The 23,652-nt window shown below is 40.9% G+C and overlaps 1 protein-coding gene across 2 annotated transcripts in view; it reads right to left on the reverse strand.

Annotated features, from left to right (window-relative positions):
- LOC128666923 (oocyte zinc finger protein XlCOF6.1) overlaps positions 1-23,652 on the reverse strand; it is a 138,434-nt gene that overhangs the window by 100,038 nt on the left and 14,744 nt on the right. For both annotated transcript variants that reach the window (XM_053721744.1, XM_053721743.1), the window contains exons 4-5: positions 21,666-21,770; positions 10,022-10,120 (exon numbers count right to left, since the gene is read on the reverse strand). In XM_053721744.1, coding sequence (XP_053577719.1) covers positions 10,022-10,120; positions 21,666-21,770 — 204 coding nt within the window. The remainder of the gene's footprint in view (positions 1-10,021; positions 10,121-21,665; positions 21,771-23,652) is intronic.

The following is a 23,652-nucleotide window of genomic DNA, read 5'->3' on the forward strand; positions in this document are numbered from 1 at the left end:
TGGTCTAACTCCTTTACTAATAAGGGCAAAAGGAAGAAAAGTTTTTAATAAACTTTCTATAGTAATTGGTGAACCCCCAAAAAACGTTGAATAGACCAAGACCAACTGAGTGAGGCCACTGCAGACAACTTGTCAGGATTCATGGAGAACCCTGCAACGGAGATAACATAACCTAGGAAGGTTACTTGAGTCTGATGGAACTCACATTTCTCGAGTTTACAAAACAGGCCGTTCTCACGTAGTCTCTGAAGAACCCATGTAACATCAGAACGATGAGCCTCAAGTGTGGGTGAGTGTATGAGGATGTCGTCTAAATACACCACAACACACTGTTGCAACATATCTCGTAGGACATCATTAATAAATTCCTGGAAAACAGCAGGAGCATTACAAGATACTCATAATGCCCGCTCCTGGTGTTAAATGCTGTTTTCCATTCGTGGCCCTCTTTGATCCTAATGAGATTGTACGCTCCACTCAAATCAAGTTTAGAAAAGACCGTAGCTCCCTTGTGGCGGTCAAAGAGTTTCGTAATGAGTGGAATAGGGTAAGCACTCTTAACAGTAAGACGCTTAAGACCCCTATAATCGATGCATGGTCTTAACTCGCCACCCTTTTTCTTCACAAAGAAGAAGCCAGCCCCTGCAGGAGAGTAGGATTTGCGGATGATCCCCCACGACAGAGCATCGGCAACACACTCCTCCATAGCACAATTCTCTGCAACAGACAGAGGGTAAATGGCTCCGGGTTGCAGGTCTATGGCACAATTGTAAGACCGGTGAGGAGGCAACGTACCGGCACGCACCTTGTCAAAAACCTCTAGAAACTCCTGGTACTCCTCTGGCAATTGAGATACCGAAGAAGTGGACAAGACTTTGACTGGTTTCCGAAGACAAGTGGAAATACATTGCAGAGACCACGACAAAATTTCGGACCTGCACCAGTCGAGACTGGGATTGTGCTTTTGGAGCCAGGGATAGCCCAGAACAACTGGAAAATGCAGTGAATTTATCACCTGGAACTGGAGGGTTTAAAAATGGAGAGCCCCAACAGCCATGGATAATGGAGTGCGGGCTGAAGGTGAGTAACGAGTGCGGGTTGAAGGGGCCTGCCATCAATGGCCTCAATGGAGGACTATGGAGGAGTCCACCCAGGAAAGGACAACCGTGACCAAAGGTTTCTCCTTAAGGGGTTCCGGGGACAAGGATAAACCACCCACGGTCTGCCCCCGACAGGACCTTAGGTGTGAGTGTTTCCCGGCCGTGTAGGACAAGACTTCAAAAGGTGGCCCTGTAACCCACAATAGAGGCAGAGCCCCTCTCTCATCCTAAAGGCCCTCTCCGCTGCGGAGAGACGCGTGAATCCCAACTGCATTGGCTGAGCAGTACTTGGTGACTCGGACCAGGAGGCATAGGAGGAGAGGGAGGCATGGGTGGGAACAAACACGTAGGAGACAACAGAACAGGAGGCTTCCGCAAACGCTCCTTGAAAGAGGGCCTCTCTCTGAGTCTGAGAAAAAAAAAAAAGACACCAATGCCTCGAGATCCTCTGGTAAATCTCTGGCAGCAACTTTGTCTTTAATCGCATCAGAGAGCCCATGAAAGAAGGCGGCAACAAGGGCTTTATTGTTCCAACCTACCTCTGCAGCAAGCGTACGGAACTCAATGGCATACCGAGCAACAGATCTTGTACCTTGCTGAATGGACATGAGTAGTTTAGCAGCAGAGGAGGAGCGAGCCGGAACATCAAATACTCTTCGAAAGGAGGCCACAAATTCAGGGTAGTTTGAAATCACAGGTTTATTAGTCTCCCACAAGGGATTAGCCCAGGCAAGAGCTGTGTCAGAGAGTAACGAGATGAGAAATCCCACCTTAGCTCTGTCAGAGGGAAACGCCTGAGGTAACATCTCAAAATAAATGCCCACCTGGTTCAAAAACCATCTGCACTGAATAGGATCGCCTCCATATCGCTGAGGTAGAGGTGCAGAACCGGACATGCTCCTGGTAGGACTAGGTGCAGTAGTGGAAACAGGAGCAGCAATAACTTGCGGGACACTTTGGTCCAAATGTGCAGTGCTAGTGCAAATTGATCCAAGCGGTGATCCTGTTCATCCATCCTGGAAATGATGGTAGGTAAAGGTGGATAATTAGCACCATCAGGATTCATGGCCCTTGCGTAGTGTCAGGGTGCCAGGAATCAGACTGAGACGAGAAGTGCAAAAATAATCACACCATTATTAATAACAAAAATAATAAAAAGTCCACAAATAAAATAAGCCAGGAGTCAAAACCAGAGCTGGTAGTCAGACGAGCCAAGTCAGGAGCCAAAGCAAGTAGTCAGACGAGCCGGAATCAGGAACAAGGAGAACAACAGAGTCAGGAACAAGCCCAGGATCAGGAACCAGGAGGGACGTCAGACAGCCAGGTAATACACAGGAACTGGAACTCACAAACAGGTCTGAGACAACGCAAGGGCAAAGCATACTGAACAGAGGCCCTTTAAATAAGTGATGACATCACAATTCTGAGACTGCAACCTGTCTCACATGGATGATGTACACCAGTCTGGCCATAACAGGGCGTGCAGGAAATGAGCAGCATCACACACTATGCACCAGAGTCAGCAAGAGAGGTGAGTAAAATGGCTGCCAGCAGCACATAGCAAACAAAGCAGGTAAAAACCCTGAAAGAGAGGCCATCCAAGAAGAAATGCCAGACACTGATATGAGAAAGAACAGAAGGAGAGAGTGCAGGGGTGGATAGGTAGATCTGAGTATCATCAGCATAGAGGTGATAGTTGAAGCCATAGCTACTGATAAGTTTACCCAGTGAGGAAGTATAAATAGAGAAGAGTAGAGGACCCATAACAGAGCCTTGAGGTACTCCAACAGACAGAGGCAATGGAGAGGAATCGCCAGCAAAAGAAACAGAAAAGGACCTATTAGAGAGATAAGAGCGGATCCACGAGAGGGCAGTGTCAGAGAGCCCAAGGGAGCTGAGAGTCCGTAGGAGAAGGGGATGGTAAACGGTGTCAAAGGCAGCAGACAGGTCAAGTAAGATAAGTATAGAGTAGTGGCCGTTGTTTTTAGCAGAAAGAAGATTGTTAGTAACCTTTGTGAGGGCAGTCTTAGTTGAGTGTTGGGGACGGAAGCCAGATTGCAGTTGGTCAAGAAATGAGTTAGAGGACAAGAAGTGGGTTAGGCGTTCGAAAACTAGTTTTTCCAGGACTTTTGACGCTACCGGTAGCAGTGATATGGGGCCGTAGTTTGCAGGAGAATTGGGGTAGAGGGAGAGTTTTTTGAGGATGGGGATGACCTTTGCATGTTTGAAGGAAGATGGGAATAAAACAGTAGTAAGGGATATGTTGAATATGCAAGAGCTGGAGTGAGGGTAGAAGACAGAGAAGATATTAGATGTGAAGGGATAGGGTCAAGTGGGCAGGTAGTGAGGTGTGAGGAAGACAATAGGGAACTCACTTCATTCTCAGTGGTTGGGGGGAAGGTGCCGAGAGTGGTAGAGGGGGTGACCGGGGCAGAGATGGAAGGTTGCAGTCTTGTGTTGGGATATTACATCGGATGGTTAGTGTTTTGTTGAAAAAGTAGTCTGCCAGGTCTTGAGCACTAAAGGCAGATGAAGGGGGTGGTGCAGGTAGATAGAGGAGAGAGTTGAAAATGGAGACGAGACGTTTAGGGTTTGAGGAGTGAGTAGATTTAAGAGAATAGAAGTAGGTTTGCTTGGCTACGTGAAGGGCAGAGGAGTAAGAATAAAGAATTAACTATAGTGGCGGAAATCTGGTTTAGAGCAGGAATTCCTCTAGGCAAGTTCAGTAGCACGGGAGCATTTTTGCAGGTAGCGCATTTGCTTAGAGTGCCAGGGTTGGTGGGGTTTTACGTATTTAGGGAGGAGCCAAAGTGTCAAGTGCATAGGAGAGAGTATTGTTATAGTGGGTTGTAGCAAGGTAAGGGCAGGATATCGTGGAAGTGTAGGGGAGGCGTTTTTGAATTAGGTTTGAAAGTTGGAGAGGATCCACAGTGTGCAGATTTCTACAGGTGCGGGGGCGAGGGGGAGAAGTAGGTTTAGCCTGTATATCAAGATTATAGGTGAGCAGATGGTGGTCTGAGATGGGAAATGGGCGACAGGTGACGTCAGAGAGAGAGAGAGAGAGAAAGAGAGAGAGAGAGAGAGAGAGAGAAAGAGAGAGAGCAGAGGTAGGAGAATACCAGATCAATAGAGTGTCTATTGCGGTGAGTAGGGTGGATTGTGAGAGACCAAAGGAGTTTGTGAGTGAGAGAAGCTTAGAGGCAGCAGGGGCAGGGTTATCAATGGGGATGTTAAAGTCCCCCAGGATTAGAGCAGGTGTATTTGTAGAGAGAAACGGCTAGATTTGGAGTTTTGTCGGTAACGACCCGAAAAACTAACGCCGGCTTTTTTCTGGCCGCACCATAAAAATAACTCTGGTATTGAGAGTCCACATAAAGGCTGCGTTAGGCTCCAAAAAAGGAGCGTAGAGCATTTTTAACGCAGCTTCAACTCTCAATACCAGAGTTGCTTACGCAAGCGGCCAGCCTCAAAAACGTGCTCGTGCACAATTCCCCCATAGGAAACAATGGGGCTGTTTGAGCTGAAAAAAAACCTAACACTTGCAAAAAAGCTGCGTTCAGCTCTTAACGCAGCCCCATTGTTTGCTATGGGGAAACACTTCTACGTCTGCACCTAACACCCTAACATGTACCCCGAGTCTAAACACCCCTAGCATTACACTTATTAACCCCTAATCTGCCGCCCCCGCTATTGCTGACACCTGCATATTATTTTTAACCCCTAATCTGCTGCTCCGTAAACCGCCGCTACTTACATTATCCCTATGTACCCCTAATCTGCTGCCCTAACATCGCCGACCCCTATATTATATTTATTAACCCCTAATCTGCCCCCCACAACGTCGCCTCCACCTGCCTACACTTATTAACCCCTAATCTGCCGACCGGACCTGAGCGCTACTATAATAAAGTTATTAACCCCTAATCCGCCTCACTAACCCTATCATAAATAGTATTAACCCCTAATCTGCCCTCCCTAACATCGCCGACACCTAACTTCAATTATTAACCCCTAATCTGCCGACTGGAGCTCACCGCTATTCTAATAAATGTATTAACCCCTAAAGCTAAGTCTAACCCTAACACTAACACCCCCCTAAATTAAATATAATTTAAATCTAACGAAATTAATTCTCTCTTATTAAATAAATTATTCCTATTTAAAGCTAAATACTTACCTGTAAAATAAATCCTAATATAGCTACAATATAAATAATAATTATATTATAGCTATTTTAGGATTAATATTTATTTTACAGGTAACTTTGTATTTATTTTAACCAGGTACAATAGCTATTAAATAGTTAAGAACTATTTAATAGCTAAAATAGTTAAAATAATTACAAATTTACCTGTAAAAGAAATCCTAACCTAAGTTACAATTAAACCTAACACTATACTATCAATAAATTAATTAAATAAACTACCTACAATTACCTACAATTAACCTAACACTACACTATCAATAAATTAATTAAATACAATTGCTACAAATAAATACAATTAAATAAACTTGCTAAAGTACAAAAAATAAAAAAGAACTAAGTTACAAAAAATAAAAAAATATTTACAAACATAAGAAAAATATTACAACAATTTTAAACTAATTACACCTACTCTAAGCCCCCTAATAAAATAACAAAGCCCCCCAAAATAAAAAAATGCCCTACCCTATTCTAAATAACTAAAGTTCAAAGCTCTTTTACCTTACCAGCCCTGAACAGGGCCCTTTGCGGGGCATGCCCCAAGAAGTTCAGCTCTTTTGCCTGTAAAAGAAAAAATACAATACCCAAGCCCCCCAACATTACAACCCACCACCCACATACCCCTAATCTAACCCAAACCCCCCTTAAATAAACCTAACACTAAGCCCCTGAAGATCTTCCTACCTTATCTTCACCTCACCGGGTTCAACGATCTGTCCAGAAGAGCTCCTCCAATGTCCTGATCCAAGCCCAAGCGGGGGGCTGAAGAGGTCCATGATCCGGCTGAAGTCTTCATCCAAGCGGGAGCTGAAGAGGTCCATGATCCGGATGAAGTCTTCTATCAACGGCATCTTCAATCTTCTTTCTTCCGGATCCATCTTGCAGACCTCCGACGCGGAACATCCTGCTGGCCCGACGGACTAACGACGAATGACGGTTCCTTTAAGGGACGTCATCCAAGATGGCGTCGATCGAATTCCGATTGGCTGATAGGATTCAATCAGCCAATCAGATTGAGCTCGCAATCTATTGGCTGTTCCGATCAGCCAATAGAATGCGAGCTCAATCTGATTGGCTGATTGGATCAGCCAATCGGATTGAACTTGATTCTGATTGGCTGATTCCATCAGCCAATCAGAATATTCCTACCTTAATTCCGATTGGCTGATAGAATCCTATCAGCCAATCGGAATTCGAGGGACGCCATCTTGGATGACCACTTTAGCCCAGGCGTGTGGCTAAAGTGGAGACCACCGTGCGTGAGAGCAGCAATGGAAGCAGTGTCAGAAGATAACCAGGTTTCAGTAATTGCTAAAAGCATTAGAAAAAAACAGGTTGTGCATTCCAAAGAGCACAAGAACAGAGTGGGGATAAGCGCTGTGGGTTAATAGAGAAGAGATTGTTAGGATTGCGTGACCTAGAGTTTTTGCAGTGGGGGACAAAGTGCGAGTGTAAAAGTGTGGTGATTGCTGCAGGTCCAGGGTTAGGAGAGACATCACCAGCAGCAAGCAGTAGTAGCAGCAGTGAGATTGACAAAAGATGAGAGTGAGACTTGTAGGAGTAGGTATGATTAGACACAGGAGAGTTAGATGGGGAAGTATTTCTAAGGAGACAGAGTAGTTCATGAGAGGACAGCATAGGGGAAGTTGTTATAGGGAAGTGCAGAGGGTTTTAGGAAAAGGGCAGACAGAAATAGCAGAAAAGACATGGAGATCATTGTGCAGGTGTATAGTTAGTAAGTTTTACCTGTAAGTGGGACTGTAGTTTCCCCCTCAAGTTTCTAACTCCAGTTCTTAACTGTGTACAAGCAGACTAGTTAGGTAGACTGGAGTTACACACACTTGCAAATGAGATTGGGGGGAGACAAATGGCTGGGGATACACACAGAAATTGTACAAAGGAACTTATAACACATTTACATTAAAGTCATAAATTCAGACATCAGAAGAGATGCATACGAGAGAGAGAGGAAAAGAGAGAGAGAGAGAAAGAGAGAGAGAAAGAGAAAGAGAAAGAGAGAGAGAGAGATCAGCGCTGCGGAATCTGTTGGTCTGTTGGCGCTTTAGAAATAAAGAATAATAATAAAATATATAGATATATAGATATAGATATACAGTATCTCACAAAAGTTAGTACACCCCTCACATTTTTGTAAATATTTTATTATATCTTTTCATGTGACAACACTTAAGAAATGACACTTTGCTACAATGTAAAGTAGTGAGTGCACAGCCTGTATAACAGTGTAAATTTGCTGTCTCTCAAAATAACTCAACATACAGCCATTAATGTCTAAACCGTTGACAACAAAAGTGAGTACACCCCTAAGTGGAAATGTCCAAATTGGGCCCATTTAACCATTTTCCCTCCTTGTGTCATGTGACTCGTTAATGTTACAAGGTCTCAGGTGTGAATGGGGAGCAGGTGTGTTAAATTTGATGTTATCACTCTCACACTTTCTCATAATGGTCACTGGAAGTTCAATATGGCACCTCATGGCAAAGAACGCTCTGGGATCGGAAAAAAAGAATTGTTTCTCTACATAAAGATGGGCTACGCTATAAGAAGATTGCCAAAACCCTGAAACTGAGCTGCAGCACGGTGGGCAAGACCATACAGCGGTTTCACAGGACAGGTTCCACCCAGAACAGGCTTCGCCATGGTCGACCAAAGAAGTTGAGTACACGTGCTCAGCATCATATCCAGAGGTTGTCTTTGGGAAATAGACGTATGAGTGCTGCCAGCATTGCTGCAGAGGCTGAAGGGGAGGGGCTCAACCTGTCAGTGCTCAGACCATACGCCGTTCACTGCTGTCGTCCCAGAAGGAAGCCTCTTCTAAAGATGATGCACAAGAAAGTCTGCAAACAGTTTGCTGAAGACAAGCAAACTAAGGACAAGGATTACTGCAACCATGTCCTGTGGTCCGATGAGACCAAGATAAACTTATTTGGTTCAGATGGTGTCAAGCGTGTGTGGCGGCTACCTGGTGAGGAGTACAAAGACAAGTTTGTCTTGCCTACAGTCAAGCATGGTGGTGGGAGCATGAATGCTGCCGGCACTGGGGAGCTACAGTTAATTGAGGGAACCATGAAAGCCAACATGTACTGTGACATACTGAAGCAGAGCATGATCCCTGCCCTTCGGAGACTGGGCCGCAGGGCAGTATTCCAACATAACAACCCCAAACACACCTCCAAGATAACCACTGCCTTGCTAAAGAAGCTGAGGGTAAAGGTGATGGACTGGCCATGCATGTCTCCAGACCTAAACCCTATTGAACATCTGTGGGGCATCCTCAAACAGAAGGTGGAGGAGTGCAAGGTCTCGAACATCCACCAGCTCCGTGATAATGTCATGGAGGAGTGGAAGAGGACTCCAGTGGCAACCTGTGAAGCTCTGATGAACTCCATGCCCAAGAGGGTTGAGGCAGTGCTGGAAAATAATGGTGGCCACACAAAATATTGACACTTTGGGCCCAATTTGGACATTTCCACTTAGGGCTGTACTCACTTTTGTTGCCAACGGTTTAGACATTTATAGCTGTGTGTTGAGTTATTTTAAGGGGACAGCAAATTTACACTGTTATACAGGCTGTACACTCACTACTTTACCTTGTAGCAAAGTGTCATTTCTTTAGTGTTGTCACATGAAAAGATATAATAAAATATTTACAAAAATGTGAGGGATGTACTCACCTTTGTGAGATACTGTGTTTATATATATATATATGTGGTAAATGCGGTAACTAACTCTTCCGGTTTTGCTTTTTAATCCTAGCTGAGAGCTTGTGAGTGAGTACTGGACTTTATGTGTGTTTATATATATATATATATATATATATATATATATATACACATACACACCCGCCTGTAACCTATATCCCTTAGATATGAATATATGCACGACCGCATGTAACCTATGTCCCTCAGGTATATATATGCATGCCCGCCTATAACCCAAATTCCTCAGACATATATGTACACGCCTGTAACTCATGTCCCTCATACATGTTCATGCCTGCCTGTAACCCACTTCCTCAGACATACATGTGCACGCCTGTAACCCATGTCCCTCATACATGCGCATGCCCACCAGTAATCCACGCCCCTCAGACATACACATGTACGCCCGCATGTAACCCATGTCCCTCAGACATAAGTGCACACTCGCCTGTAGCCCACATCCCACAGACATATATATGCACATCCACCTGAAACCCACATCCCACAGACATACATGTGCACGCTCCACTGTAACCCATGTCCTTCAGACATATGTGCATGCTCCCTTGTAACCCATGTCCCTCAGACATATGTGCACGCTCCCTGTAACCCATGTCTCTCAGACATATGTGCACGCTCCCTGTAACCCATGTCCCACAGACATACATGTGCACGCTCACCTGTAACCCACGTCTTATAGACATATGTGAACGCTCGCCTGTAGCACACATCCCAGACATGTGTGCACATCTGCCTAAAACCCATGTCACAGACATACATGTGCATGCTCGACTGTAACCCACGTCCCACAGACATACATGTGCACGCTCGCTTGTAACCCACATCCCACAGACATACATGTGCACGCTCACCTGTAACCCACGTCTTATAGACATACATGTGCACGCTCGCCTGTAACCCACGTCCCGCAGACATACATGTGCACGCTCGCTTGTAACCCACGTCTTATAGATGCTACATATGTGTTTGTTCACCTCGGCTGACACTGGTTTTCTCATCTGGCACTTCCAACTGACTCCTCACATACAGATCTTCCGTTATTTCAAATTTCACTACATCAGCAATATCTTCATCTGTACAAATGAGAGCAGTTTCATTTAATTTATGTTCCCAATTCATATATCTTTAGCATAAAACAGTTTTTATCATTTCACAGTCAAATAAAACACATTTTGGTCCTAGTCCCTATATTTTAATAATTTTACATTTTTTTTTTTAATTTAAAGAGATATTCTAATGCAAAAACATAAATGATCTAATTTGTTACAGCATGTACAACATTGTTTTATCACAAAGCTAAAGTCCTACTTAGGAGCTGAAGCACATTGCAGCTCCTAAGAAGTGCAAAGTCACTGAGCCAATCAGGAGTGACATACGCATGTAGGAATTAATATACCAATTTCTTCTATTATATTATTTACTTTGTTCTCACTGTATTCTTTGTTGAAGAGAGTACCTAGGTTTTGAGAACAATATGGAAGCAATTTTGCAAAAACACTGTTGATCAACAGATGGCAGCACTGAGTGCACAATGTATAACAGTTAAAGGGACACGATACCAAAATGTTGAAGCACTTGAAACTGATACAACATAGCTGTAAAAAGCTGACTAGAAAATATCACCTGAACTTCTCTATGTAAAAAAGGAAAATATTCTACCTCACAATGTCCTAAGTATTCACACTTCATTGTAAAGAGACTTTAAGCAGCCAGTCAGGATGCTAGTCCCAGGACTTGCTAGGGAGTGTGTATCTGTCATGTGCAGGTACAGTCATGTTATTTTCCTATTCAGTTTATTTAAGTTCTATTAAATCTCATGAGATCACAGCAAAGTATTACCTCAGCACTGCTGATGCCGATTGGCTATTGTGGGTTTTTTTTCCTGTTTTTTTTTCAACTTGCAGCTGCACTTACACTGGTGAGCTGAAGAAATTGTGAGGTAAAATATCTTCCCTTATTAATAGAGATGTCCAGGTGATATTTTCCTGTCAGCTTTTTACAGTTATCACTTTCAAGTGACTTAGCGTATGAGTATTATGTCCCTTTAAAGCAAAATGTGCTTCCAAATAGCAACCTTCCTGAGCCTACCTACCTGCTTTTGAACAAAGGATACCAAGAGAAAGAAGTGAATATAAAAGGATATGAAACAAATATATAAATATATATATATTTCATGACACGAGCAAGGACATTTAAACTACCAATGTACTTCCATTATCTAATTTGCTTTGTTCTTTTTGTATCCTTTGTTAAAAAGCATACCTAGGTTGGCTCAGGAACAGCAATAAACTACTGGTAGCTAGGTGAACACATCTGGTGAGCCAATGACAAGAGGCATATATGTACAGCTACCAATCAGCAGCTCGCTTCAACAAAGAATTTAAGCTTAAAGGGACATGAAACCCAAATTTTTTTCTTTCATGATTTAGAAATAGCATACAATTTTAAACAACGTTCTAATTTACTTTTATTATCTACTTTACTTAATTCTCTTGATATACTTTGCTGAAAAGCATATCTAGATAGGATCAGTAGCTGCTGATTGGTTGCTGCACATAGATGCTTTGTGTGATTGGCTCACACATGTGCATTGCTATTTCTTCAACAAAGAATATCTAAGGAATGAAGCAATTGAGATAATACAAGTCGATTGGAATGTTGTTTAAAATTGTATTCTCTACTTGAATGATGAAAGAAAATTTTTGGCTTTAGTGTCCCTTTAACCCCTTAATGACAACTGACGTACCAGGTACGTCATGCATTAACTTACAGTTAATGACAATAGACGTACCTGGTACGTCAGTTGTCTAAGAGAGTGCTGGAAGCGATCGCAATCGCTTCCAGCAGCTCTCAGGGTATTGCAGTGATGCCTCCATATGGAGGCATCCTGCAATACCATTTAGAAGACTCCGATGCAGAGAGAGCCACTCTGTGGCCCTCTCTGCACCGGTAGCGATGGTGCCGGTTCGTTGGTGGGTGGGAGCACATCAGGGAGGCGGGTGGGCGGCCCATCGCTACCCGGCATCCGGTTCCTGTAAGTGCTATGTGCACGCCGGGTGCCGGGAGCGTGCGGGGGTGCGCGTGCGCGTGCGCGGGGGTGCGCGTGCGCGCCCGATTACATGGCCACTGCCACCAATGAGAAAGGAAGGGGGGACAAAAATATAATATAAATAAATATATAAGGATCTGGGAGGGGGAGGGGGTTGGGGTATTGTGGGGGGCTGCTACACTACAGAAAATATTAAAATGGCAAAAAATTGCAAAAAAAAACACTTGTTTTGGGGGCAAATTGGGTACTGGCAGACAGCTGCCAGTACCCAAGATGGCGGCAATTAGGTAGGGGAGAGGGTTAGAGAGCTGGGGGGGGGGGATCATGGAGGTTGGGGCTAAGGCAGGAGTCCATCACAGCTAAAACATTTTAATTTTTTTTATTAAAAAAAAGAAAAACTCCTTTTATTTAGTACTGGCAGACTTGCTCATATATATAATGTCTGAGTGACATATGACTCTGACTGCATGTTGTGTCTTAGACATGGGCTACAAGTGAGCATGCTCATATATATAATGTCTGAGTGACATATGACTGTGACTGTATGTTGTGTCTCAGACATGGGCTACAAGTGAGCATGCTCATATATATAATGTCTGAGTGACATATGACTGTGACTGTATGTTGTGTCTCAGACATAGGCTACAGGTAAGAATGCTCATATATATAATGTCTGAGTGACATATGACTGTGACTGTATGTTGTGTCTGACATGGGCTACAAGTAAGCATGCTCATATATATAATGTCTGAGTGACATATGACTGTGACTGTATGTTGTGTCTCAGACATGGGCTACAGGTAAGAATGCTCATATATATAATGTCTGAGTGACATATGACTCTGACTGTATGTTGTGTCTCAGACATAGGCTACAGGTAAGAATGCTCATATATATAATGTCTGAGTGACATATGACTGTGACTGTATGTTGTGTCTGACATGGGCTACAAGTGAGCATGCTCATATATATAATGTCTGAGTGACATATGACTGTGACTGTATGTTGTGTCTGACATGGGCTACAAGTGAGCATGCTCATATATATAATGTCTGAGTGACATATGACTGTGACTGTATGTTGTGTCTCAGACATGGGCTACAGGTAAGAATGCTCATATATATAATGTCTGAGTGACATATGACTGTGACTGCATGTTGTGTCTCAGACATAGGCTACAGGTAAGAATGCTCATATATATAATGTCTGAGTGACATATGACATATGACTGTATGTTGTGTCTCAGACATGGGCTACAAGTGAGCATGCTCATATATATAATGTCTGAGTGACATATGACTGTGACTGTTTGTTGTGTCTCAGACATGGGCTACAAGTGAGCATGCTCATATATATAATGTCTGAGTGACATATGACATATGACTGTATGTTGTGTCTCAGACATGGGCTACAAGTGAGCATGCTCATATATATAATGTCTGAGTGACATATGACTGTGACTGTTTGTTGTGTCTCAGACATGGGCTACAAGTGAGCATGCTCATATATATAATGTCTGAGTGACATATGACTGTGACTGTATGTTGTGTCTCAGACATGGGCTACAGGTAAGAATGCTCATATATATAATGTCTGAGTGACATATGACTCTGACTGTATGTTGTGTCTCAGACATAGGCTACAAGTGAGCATGCTCATATATATAATGTCTGAGTGACATATGACGGTGACTGTATGTTGTGTCTCAGACATGGGCTACAAGTGAGCATGCTCATATATATAATGTCTGAGTGACATATGACTGTGACTGTATGTTGTGTCTCAGACATGGGCTACATGTAAGAATGCTCATATATATAATGTCTGAGTGACATATGACTCTGACTGTATGTTGTGTCTCAGACATAGGCTACAAGTGAGCATGCTCATATATATAATGTCTGAGTGACATGATGGTGACTGTATGTTGTGTCTCAGACATGGGCTACAAGTGAGCATGCTCATATATATAATGTCTGAGTGACATATGACGGTGACTGTATGTTGTTTCTCAGACATGGGCTACAGGTAAGAATGCTCATATATATATAATGTCTGAGTGACATATGACTGTGACTGTATGTTGTGTCTCAGACATGGGCTACAAGTGAGCATGCTGATATATATAATGTCTGAGTGACATATGACTGTGACTGTATGTTGTGTCTGACATGGGCTATAAGTGAGCATGCAAGGAAATCATGTCTTGGGGGCACAGACAGGGCCACCTCTAGCAATGTTGGGACCCCCTTACTGTCCATTGATTGGGGGACACACAAAAAAAGTCTAGTGTATGCCACGCTCAATCACTGTAAAATATTGAATCAATTTATTTCAAAATGTGAATATTTGTAGTCACTGAGCTGCCCCATAAGAAAACCAAGCTTAGCTCCTTAAAGAGACAGTCTACACCAAAAGTTTTCTTATTTAAAAAGATAGATAATCCCTTTATTATCCATTCCCCGTTTTTGCATAACCAACACAGTTATATTAACATACGTTTTACCTCTGTGTTTACCTTGTATCTAAGCCTCTGCAGACAGTCTCCTTATCTAAGTGCTTTTGACAGACATGCAGTGTAGTCAATCAGTGAAGACTCCTAAATAACTTCACAAGAGTGAGCACAATGTTATCTATATGACACACATGAACTAACACTGTCTAACTGTGAAAAACTTTCAAAATGCTCTGAGCTAAGAGGCGGTTTTCAACGGTTTAGAAATCAGTTTGAGTCTATCTATGTTTACCACCAAGGGAACAATGCAAATTTGATGATAAAAGTAAATTGGAAAGTTGTTTAAAATTGCATGTCCTGAATCTGAATCATAAAAGTTTAGTTTTGACTAGACTGTCCCTTTAAAGATGGTGTTTGATATTGAACTGTTTGGTGAACTTAAATGGACATGAAACCCAAAATATTCCTTTCATGATTCAGATAGAGAATACAATTTTAAACAACATTCCAATTTACTCATATTAGCTAATTTGCTTTATTCTTTAGATATCCTTTGTTCAAGAAACAGCAATGCACATGGATGGGGCAATCAGCAGTTACCGAGCCTATTTACAGTAGATATGATTTTCAGCAAAGGATATAAAGAGAATTAAGCAAATTAGATAATAGAAGTAAATTAGAAAGTTGTTTGAAATTGCATGCTCTTTCTAAATCGTGAAAGAAAAAATGTTGGTTTCATGTCCCTTTAACCCCTTAATGACCGGACCATTTTTCAATTTTCTTACCCTTAATGACAATGGCTATTTTTACATTTCTGCGGTGTTTGTGTTTAGCTGTAATTTTCCTCTTACTCGTTTACTGTACCCACACATATTATATACCGTTTTTCTCGCCATTAAATGGACTTTCTAAAGATACCATTATTTTCATCATATCTTATAATTTCCTATAAAAAAAATATAAAATATGAGGAAAAAATTGAAAAAAAACACACTTTTTCTAACTTTGACCCCCAAAATCTGTTACACATCTACAATCACCAAAAAACACCTATGCTAAATAGTTTCTAAATTTTGTCCTGAGTTTAGAAATACCCAATGTTTACATGTTCTTTACTTTTTTTGCAAGTTATAGGGCCATAAATACAAGTAGCACTTTGCTATTTCCAAACAACTTTTTTTCAAAATTAGCGCTAGTTACATTGGAACCCTGATATCTGTCAGGAATACCTGAATATCCCTTGACATGTATATATTTTTTTTTAGAAGACAACCCAAAGTATTGATCTAGGCCCATTTTGGTATATGGGTCATCTTTTTACCCTAGTATCATAACCAATCAATTTCCAGAAACTGCAGTGTATGGGACACCTGGTTTGTCTACACTGTTGCTATTTTGCTCAATCGGACACTTGGAAGGAAGGTGTGTGAGCCCAAGGATTCGGGATTGGCTGCAACACTCACGTGACTGCGGGACGTTTGGTGCATGCCATTGGTTGGTCTTCCGGGTGACGGTTGAGGTCCCGGTCTGTTTTGCTAGGCACATCTTGGTGCCGCCGTGTTTGTAAGTATCCCTTCTATCTGTTACCTGAGCGTGTTTGCAGTTAGTGACGATATCACCCTATGTTTGGCGCCTTCTTTTCTTAAATACAGATCCTCTCATCGTACTCAAATCTTTTGGAAGAGCTGCCGCCTTTATTGGACATTTAATCTGATATATGCATCCGTGAGCGCACCTCCACAGGGAGCCTTTAAACCCTGACACCATTATATATATGAGCATGTTCACTTGTAGCCCATGTCTGAGACACAACATACAGTCACAGTCATATGTCACTCAGACATTATATATATGAGCATTCTTACCTGCAGCCCATGTCTGAGACACAACATACAGTCATATGTCATATGTCACTCAGACATTATATATATGAGCATGCTCACTTGTAGCCCATGTCTTAGACACAACATACAGTCACAGTCATATGTCACTCAGACATTATATATATGAGCATGCTCACTTGTAGCCCATGTCTGAGACACAACATACAGTCACCGTCATATGTCATTCAGACATTATATATATGAGCATGCTCACTTGTAGCCCATGTCTGAGACACAACATACAGTCACCGTCATATGTCACTCAGACATTATATATATGAGCATGCTCACTTGTAGCCCATGTCTGAGACACAACATACAGTCATATGTCATATGTCACTCAGACATTATATATATGAGCATTCTTACCTGTAGCCTATGTCTGAGACACAACATACAGTCATATGTCACTCAGACATTATATATATGAGCATGCTCACTTGTAGCCCATGTCAGACACAACATACAGTCACAGTCATATGTCACTCAGACATTATATATATGAGCATTCTTACCTGTAGCCGATGTCTGAGACACAACATACAGTCATATGTCACTCAGACATTATATATATGAGCATGCTCACTTGTAGCCCATGTCTGAGACACAACATACAGTCACAGTCATATGTCACTCAGACATTATATATATGAGCATTCTTACCTGCAGCCCATGTCTGAGACACAACATACAGTCATATGTCATATGTCACTCAGACATTATATATATGAGCATGCTCACTTGTAGCCCATGTCTGAGACACAACATACAGTCACCATCATGTCACTCAGACATTATATATATGAGCATGCTCACTTGTAGCCCATGTCTGAGACACAACATACAGTCACCGTCATATGTCACTCAGACATTATATATATGAGCATGCTCACTTGTAGCCCATGTCTGAGACACAACATACAGTCAGTCATATGTCACTCAGACATTATATATATGAGCATTCTTACCTGTAGCCTATGTCTGAGAAACAACATACAGTCACATGTCACTCAGACATTATATATATGAGCATTCTTACCTGTAGCCTATGTCTGAGACACAACATACAGTCACCGTCATATGTCACTCAGACATTATATATATGAGCATTCTTACCTGTAGCCTATGTCTGAGACACAACATACAGTCATATGTCACTCAGACATTATATATATGAGCATTCTTACCTGTAGCCCATGTCTGAGACACAACATACAGTCACAGTCATATGTCACTCAGACATTATATATATGAGCATTCTTACCTGTAGCCTATGTCTGAGACACAACATACAGTCATATGTCACTCAGACATTATATATATGAGCATGTTCACTTGTAGCCCATGTCTGAGACACAACATACAGTCACAGTCATATGTCACTCAGACATAATATAAATATATATATATATATATATATATATATATATATATATATATATATATATATATATATATATATATATATATATATATATATATATATATATATATATATATATATGAGCCACTAAAGTCATGTTTCATGATTCAGACAAAGCATGCAATTTTAAAAAAAAAAGTGCACACAGTATGTATAAGCATTTTATGATTGGCTAATGACTCTCACATGGTACTAGGGGAGTGAAAATTGATTAACCCCTTAACAACCAACGACATACAGGGTACATCCTACACAAAACGGTTGTTAACGACCAAGGACGTACCCTTGTACATCGTCTGTGTTTTCAAGCGGTGGAAGCGATCTTGATCGCTTCCAGACGCTTTCCTGTTATTGCAGTGATGCCTCGATATTGAGGCATTCTGCAATAAAAAAATTTAGTCATCCGGTGCAGAGAGAGCCACTCTGTTGGTGGGTGGGAGCCATTGCAGGAAGGCGGGTGGGCGACCATCGATGGTGAACTTCCGGCAGGCAGTGTGAAGTCACTTGGGTGCGTGTGCACCCGCGATCTGCTCATATGAGCATATTAGAAGTGGTGGGAGAGGGTGGTGGGAGAGGGAGGGGGTAAATGATGAAAAAGGGATCTGGGAGGGGGTAGAGAATTGAGGGTGGGAGCAGCTACACTACAAAAAAAAATATTTATATATATAAAAAATGGGCATATTTATTCAAAAGTGGGTACTGGCAAACAGCTGCAAATAGTGAGCGGGGGAGGGTAAGAAAACTGTTTGGGGGGGGGGGCTCAGGGAGGTTGGGTGGTAAGGGGGGATCCTACAATGCAGAAAATATATAATAAAAAAAAACAAAAAAAACAAACACAAACTTTTTATTTTTATACTGGCAGACTTTCTGCCTGTACTAAAGATGGCGGTAACAATAGTGAGGTGGGGGAGGGAAGAGAGCTGTTTGAGAGTAGTCAGGGAAGGATCAAGGGGTGGGATGTGTCAGGTGGGAGGCTGATCTCTACACTAAAGCTAAAATTAACCCTTCAAGCTCCTTACAAGCTACCTAATTAACCCCGTCACTGCTGGGCATAATACAAGCGTGGTGCGCAGCGGCATTTAGCGGCCTTCTAATTACAAAAAAGCAACGCCAAAGCCATATATCTCTGCTATTTCTGAACAAAGGGGATCCAAGAGAAGCATTTACAACCATTTGTGCCATAATTGCACAAGCTGTTTGCAAATAATTTCAGTGAGAAACCTAAAGTTTGTAAAAAAGGTAACAATTTTTTTTTATTTGATCGCATTTGGCAGTGAAATGGTGGCATGAAATATACCAAAATGGGCCTAGATCAATACTTTGGGTTGTCTACTACACTAATGCAAAAATTAACCCTACAAGCCACCTAATTAACCCCTTCACTGCTGGGCATAATACAAGTGTGGTGCGCAGCAGCATTTAGCGGCCTTCTAATTACCAAAAAGTAATGCCAAAGTCATAAATGTCTGCTGTTTCTGAACACAGGGGGTCCCAGAGAAGCATTTACAATCATTTATGTCATAATTGCACAAGTTGTTTGTAAATAATTTCAGTGAGAAACCTAAAGTTTGTAAAAAGTTAGTAAAAAAAGTGAACAATTTTTTTATTTGATCGCATTAGGCGGTGAAATGGTGGCATTAAATATACCAAAATGGGCCTAGATCAATACTTTGGGTTGTATACTAAAAAAAAATATATACATGTCAAGGGTTATTCAGGGATTACTGACAGATATTAGTGTTAAAATGTAACTTATGCAAATTTTGGGGGGAAAAATGGTTTGGAAATAGCAAAGTGCTACTTGTACATAATTGCCCTATAACTTGCAAAAAAAGCAAAGAACATGTAAACATTGGGTATTTCTAAACTCAGGACAAAATTTAGAAACTATTTAGCATGGGTGTTTTTTGGTGGTTGTAGATGTGTAACATATTTTGGGGGTCAAAGTTAGAAAAAGTGTGTTTTTTTCCATTTTTTCCTCATATTTTATCATTTTTTATAGTAAATTATAAGATATGATGAAAATAATGATGTCTTTAGAAAGTCCATTTAATAACGAGAAAAACTATATATAATATGTGTGGGTACAGTAAATGAGTAAGAGGAAATATACAGCTAAACACAAACACCGCAGAAAATGTAAAAATAGCCCTGGTCCCAAACGGTCAGAAAATGGAAAAGTGCTGTGGTCCTTAAGGGGTTTAAGGGACATGAAACCCAAATTGTTTGTTTCATGATTCAGATAGAGAATACAATTTTAAACCACTTTCCAATTTACTTCTATTATTTAATTTGCTTCCTTCTCTTGTTATCCTTTTCTGAGAACTTAGGTTTATCTAAGTAAGCTCAGGAGCAGCAAAGAACCTAGGTTCTAGCTGCTGATTGGCGACTGCACACACATATATATACATACATACACACACACACAGCAGGTATTGGCAGGTGCACTCTCATTAACACTTTAGTTCCAAATGCCAGGGTGCTAGAATATGGTGTAGAATATGGAAATCAGGAGACAGCACTCACTGGTCTTGACAATACTGGATTTATTCAGTGACGTTTCGGGGAATACACCCCTTCATCAGACCCGATGAAGGGGTGTATTCCCCGAAACGTCACTGAATAAATCCAGTATTGTCAAGACCAGTGAGTGCTGTCTCTGAATTAGATAATAGAAGTAAATTAGAAAGTTGTTTAAAATTGTATTCTCTATCTGAATCATGAAAAAAAAATTGGGTTTCATGTCCCTTTAAACTTTCATGATTCATGAAATTTGTTTTGTTCTTTTGGTATTCTTAGTTGAAAGCTAAACCTAGGTAGTCTTATATTCTAATTTCTAAGCCCTTGAAGTCCGCCTCTTATCTGGATGTATTTGACAGTTTTTCACAGCTAGAAGGTGTTCATGTGTGCCATATAGATAACATTGTGCTCACTCACGTGGAGTTATTTAAAGGGACAGTCAACACCAGAATTTTTGTTGTTTTAAAAAGATAGATAATCCCTTAATTACCAATTCCCCAGTTTTGCATAACCAACACAGTTATAATTATACACATTTTACCTCTGTAATTACCTTGTGTCTAAGCCTCAGCAGACTGTCCCCTTATTTCAGTTCTTTTGACAGACTTGCATTTTAGCCAATCAGAGCTGTCTCCATGGTAAATTCACGTGCATGAACTCAATGTTATCTATATGAAACACATGAACTTATGCCCTCTAGTGGTGAAAAACTATCAAAATGCATTTAGATTAGAGGCGGCCTTCAAAGTCTAATAAATTAGCATATGAACCTCCTAGGTTTAGCTTTCAACTAAGAATACCAAGAGAACAAAGCAAAATTGGTGATAAAAGTAAATTGGAAAGTTGTTTAAAATTACATGCCCTATTTGAATCATGAAAGGTTTTTTTTTGGACTTGACTGTCCCTTTAAGAGTAAGCACATTTATTGCCTGACATGCAAGTCTGTCAAAAGAACTGAAATAAGGGAGCAGTCTGCAGAGGGTTAGATACAAGGTAATCAAAGAGGTAAAAAAAAAAAAGAGTATTAAATATAACTGTGTTGGTTGTGCAAAACTAGGGAATGGGTTATAAAGGGATTATCGATCTTTTTACACAATAGGAATTCTGGAGTAGACTGTCCCTTTAACTTTGAAATTTGCCAGAAATATTCTACTGCTCTTTTTTAATTAAAAGTAATTGCTATTGTGTTGTCTTTTTATTGTGTATTTCTCAGTTATTCAATCCTTATGTAATTTAGTGTTCCTTCACGACATTTGTCATTGTGGGTGGATAAGACATTCACTCTCACCTGCACGGATAAGGTCACTGGTTTCCTCTTCTGGACTTTCTAGGTAACTTCCCTCACACATATCTTCTGTTATTTCAACTTTCACTATATCCGTGTTACCGTTGCCTGTAAGCATTAAAAGTAGAATCTTTTTTTTTCTTAATATTCCATTTTTTGCAAACTAAAACACAAAATAGTTTGTACAACTCTCAGACAATATCACTTTGTTAACTTAATGGGACATTCAAATGCAAACAATAAAGTTTTAAAAAGGGATATTAAACACTAAATACATTCTACATTCCAGCCAATATTGAAATCCACATGGATGCATTTCAGCTTTGACTAGTAGCATTTTTGTAATATTCATTAGTATTAGCAAACATACTTCTAATAAAAGCTTAAAGGGACACTCAGGTTAAATTAAATTTTCATGATTCAGATACAGCATGTCATTTTAAACAACTTTCCAATCTACTTCCATTAAAAAAAATGTGCACAGTCTTTTATATTTACAATTTTTGAGTCACCAGATCCTACTGAGCATGTGCAAGAATTCACAGACTATACGTATATGCATTTGTGATTGGCTGATTGCTATCACATGGTACAAGGGGAGTGGAAATAGACATAACTTTGAAATTTGTTATAAAAAAATCTACTACTCATTTGAAGTTCAGACTAAGTGCTATTGCATTCTCTTGTTATCTTGCATTTGTTGATTATGCAAATCTAATGTGTTGACTGTTCCTTTAAAGTGAATGTAAATTTTGATGCTAAAGTGCCCGGTTTTTAAAAATTTGATTAAAAACAGGGGCACTTTAATTCATCAAAATTTACATTTCAATCCTGTTGAGGAAAAAAAAAAAAAAACTTACCTTTTAATCTTCACAGCAGCTCCAGCTTCCTCCACCCATCGCAAAGCCTCTTCCTGGGTCTAAAATGAGGAATCCAGCTTCTTCCAATCATGGTGTTGAATCAGACACTGATTCCCCCGAGGGGAACCCGTGATTGGAGGATGACCTTTCCATCATTTCTGACATCAGAAATGGCTTGCAACGACCGGGAGAAGCTGGAGCTGCTGTTAAGATTAAAAGGTAAGGTTTTTTTCACAACACGAGTGAAATGTAAATTTTGATGAATTAAAGTGCCCCTGTTTTTAATCGAATTTTTAAAAACCGGGGACTTTAGCATCAAAATTGACATTCACTTTAAGCTGTTTAAAAAAAAAAATTACGCTTACCAGATAAATTCCTTTCTTTTCTGGCAGGGAGAGTCCACGACTTCAATCCTTACTTTTGGGAAATACAACACCTGGCCACCAGGAGGAGGCAAAAGTAACTAGGAAAAGTAGGAGAAACATCAGGGTATAAAGGTGCCAGAAGAAAAAATGAAAAGGGATCTGCCCAAAAAAAAAATCTTACGGGCAGGGTCGTTTGTTTTCTTTCCAAAGGCAGGGAGAGTCCACAACTTCATTCCTTACTGTTGGGAATCAATGCCCAAGCTACAGAGGACACTGAATGAATTAACAGGAGCGAAAATAAAGACAAAGGTGGACCATAATCCGAGGGCACCACAGCCTGCAACACTTTTCTCCCAAAAGCTGCTTCAACCGAAGCAAACACATTGAATTTGTAAAACTTAGAAAAAGTATGTACCAGGTAGCCGCCTTACAAATCTGATCCATAGAGGCTTCGTTCTTAAAAGCCTAGGAAGAAGCAACTGCTCTAGTGCAATGAGCCGTTATCCTCTCAGGAGGCTGCTGTCCCGCTTTCTCATAAGCTAAGTGGATGATACTCGCCAACCAAAATAACAAGGAAGTCGCAGTGGCCTTCTGGCCCCTGCGTCTACTCACATAAAGAACAAACAAAGATGAAGACTGTTTGAACTCCATAGTAGCCTGAAGGTAGAACTTTAATCCAGATTGTGTAGCAACCGTTCCTTCGCAGAAGGATTGGGACAAAAGGAAGGAAAAACAATCTCTTGATTGATGTTACGATCTGACACC

Source organism: Bombina bombina, chromosome 7, assembly GCF_027579735.1.
Source record: "Bombina bombina isolate aBomBom1 chromosome 7, aBomBom1.pri, whole genome shotgun sequence".
NCBI lineage: Eukaryota > Metazoa > Chordata > Amphibia > Anura > Bombinatoridae > Bombina > Bombina bombina.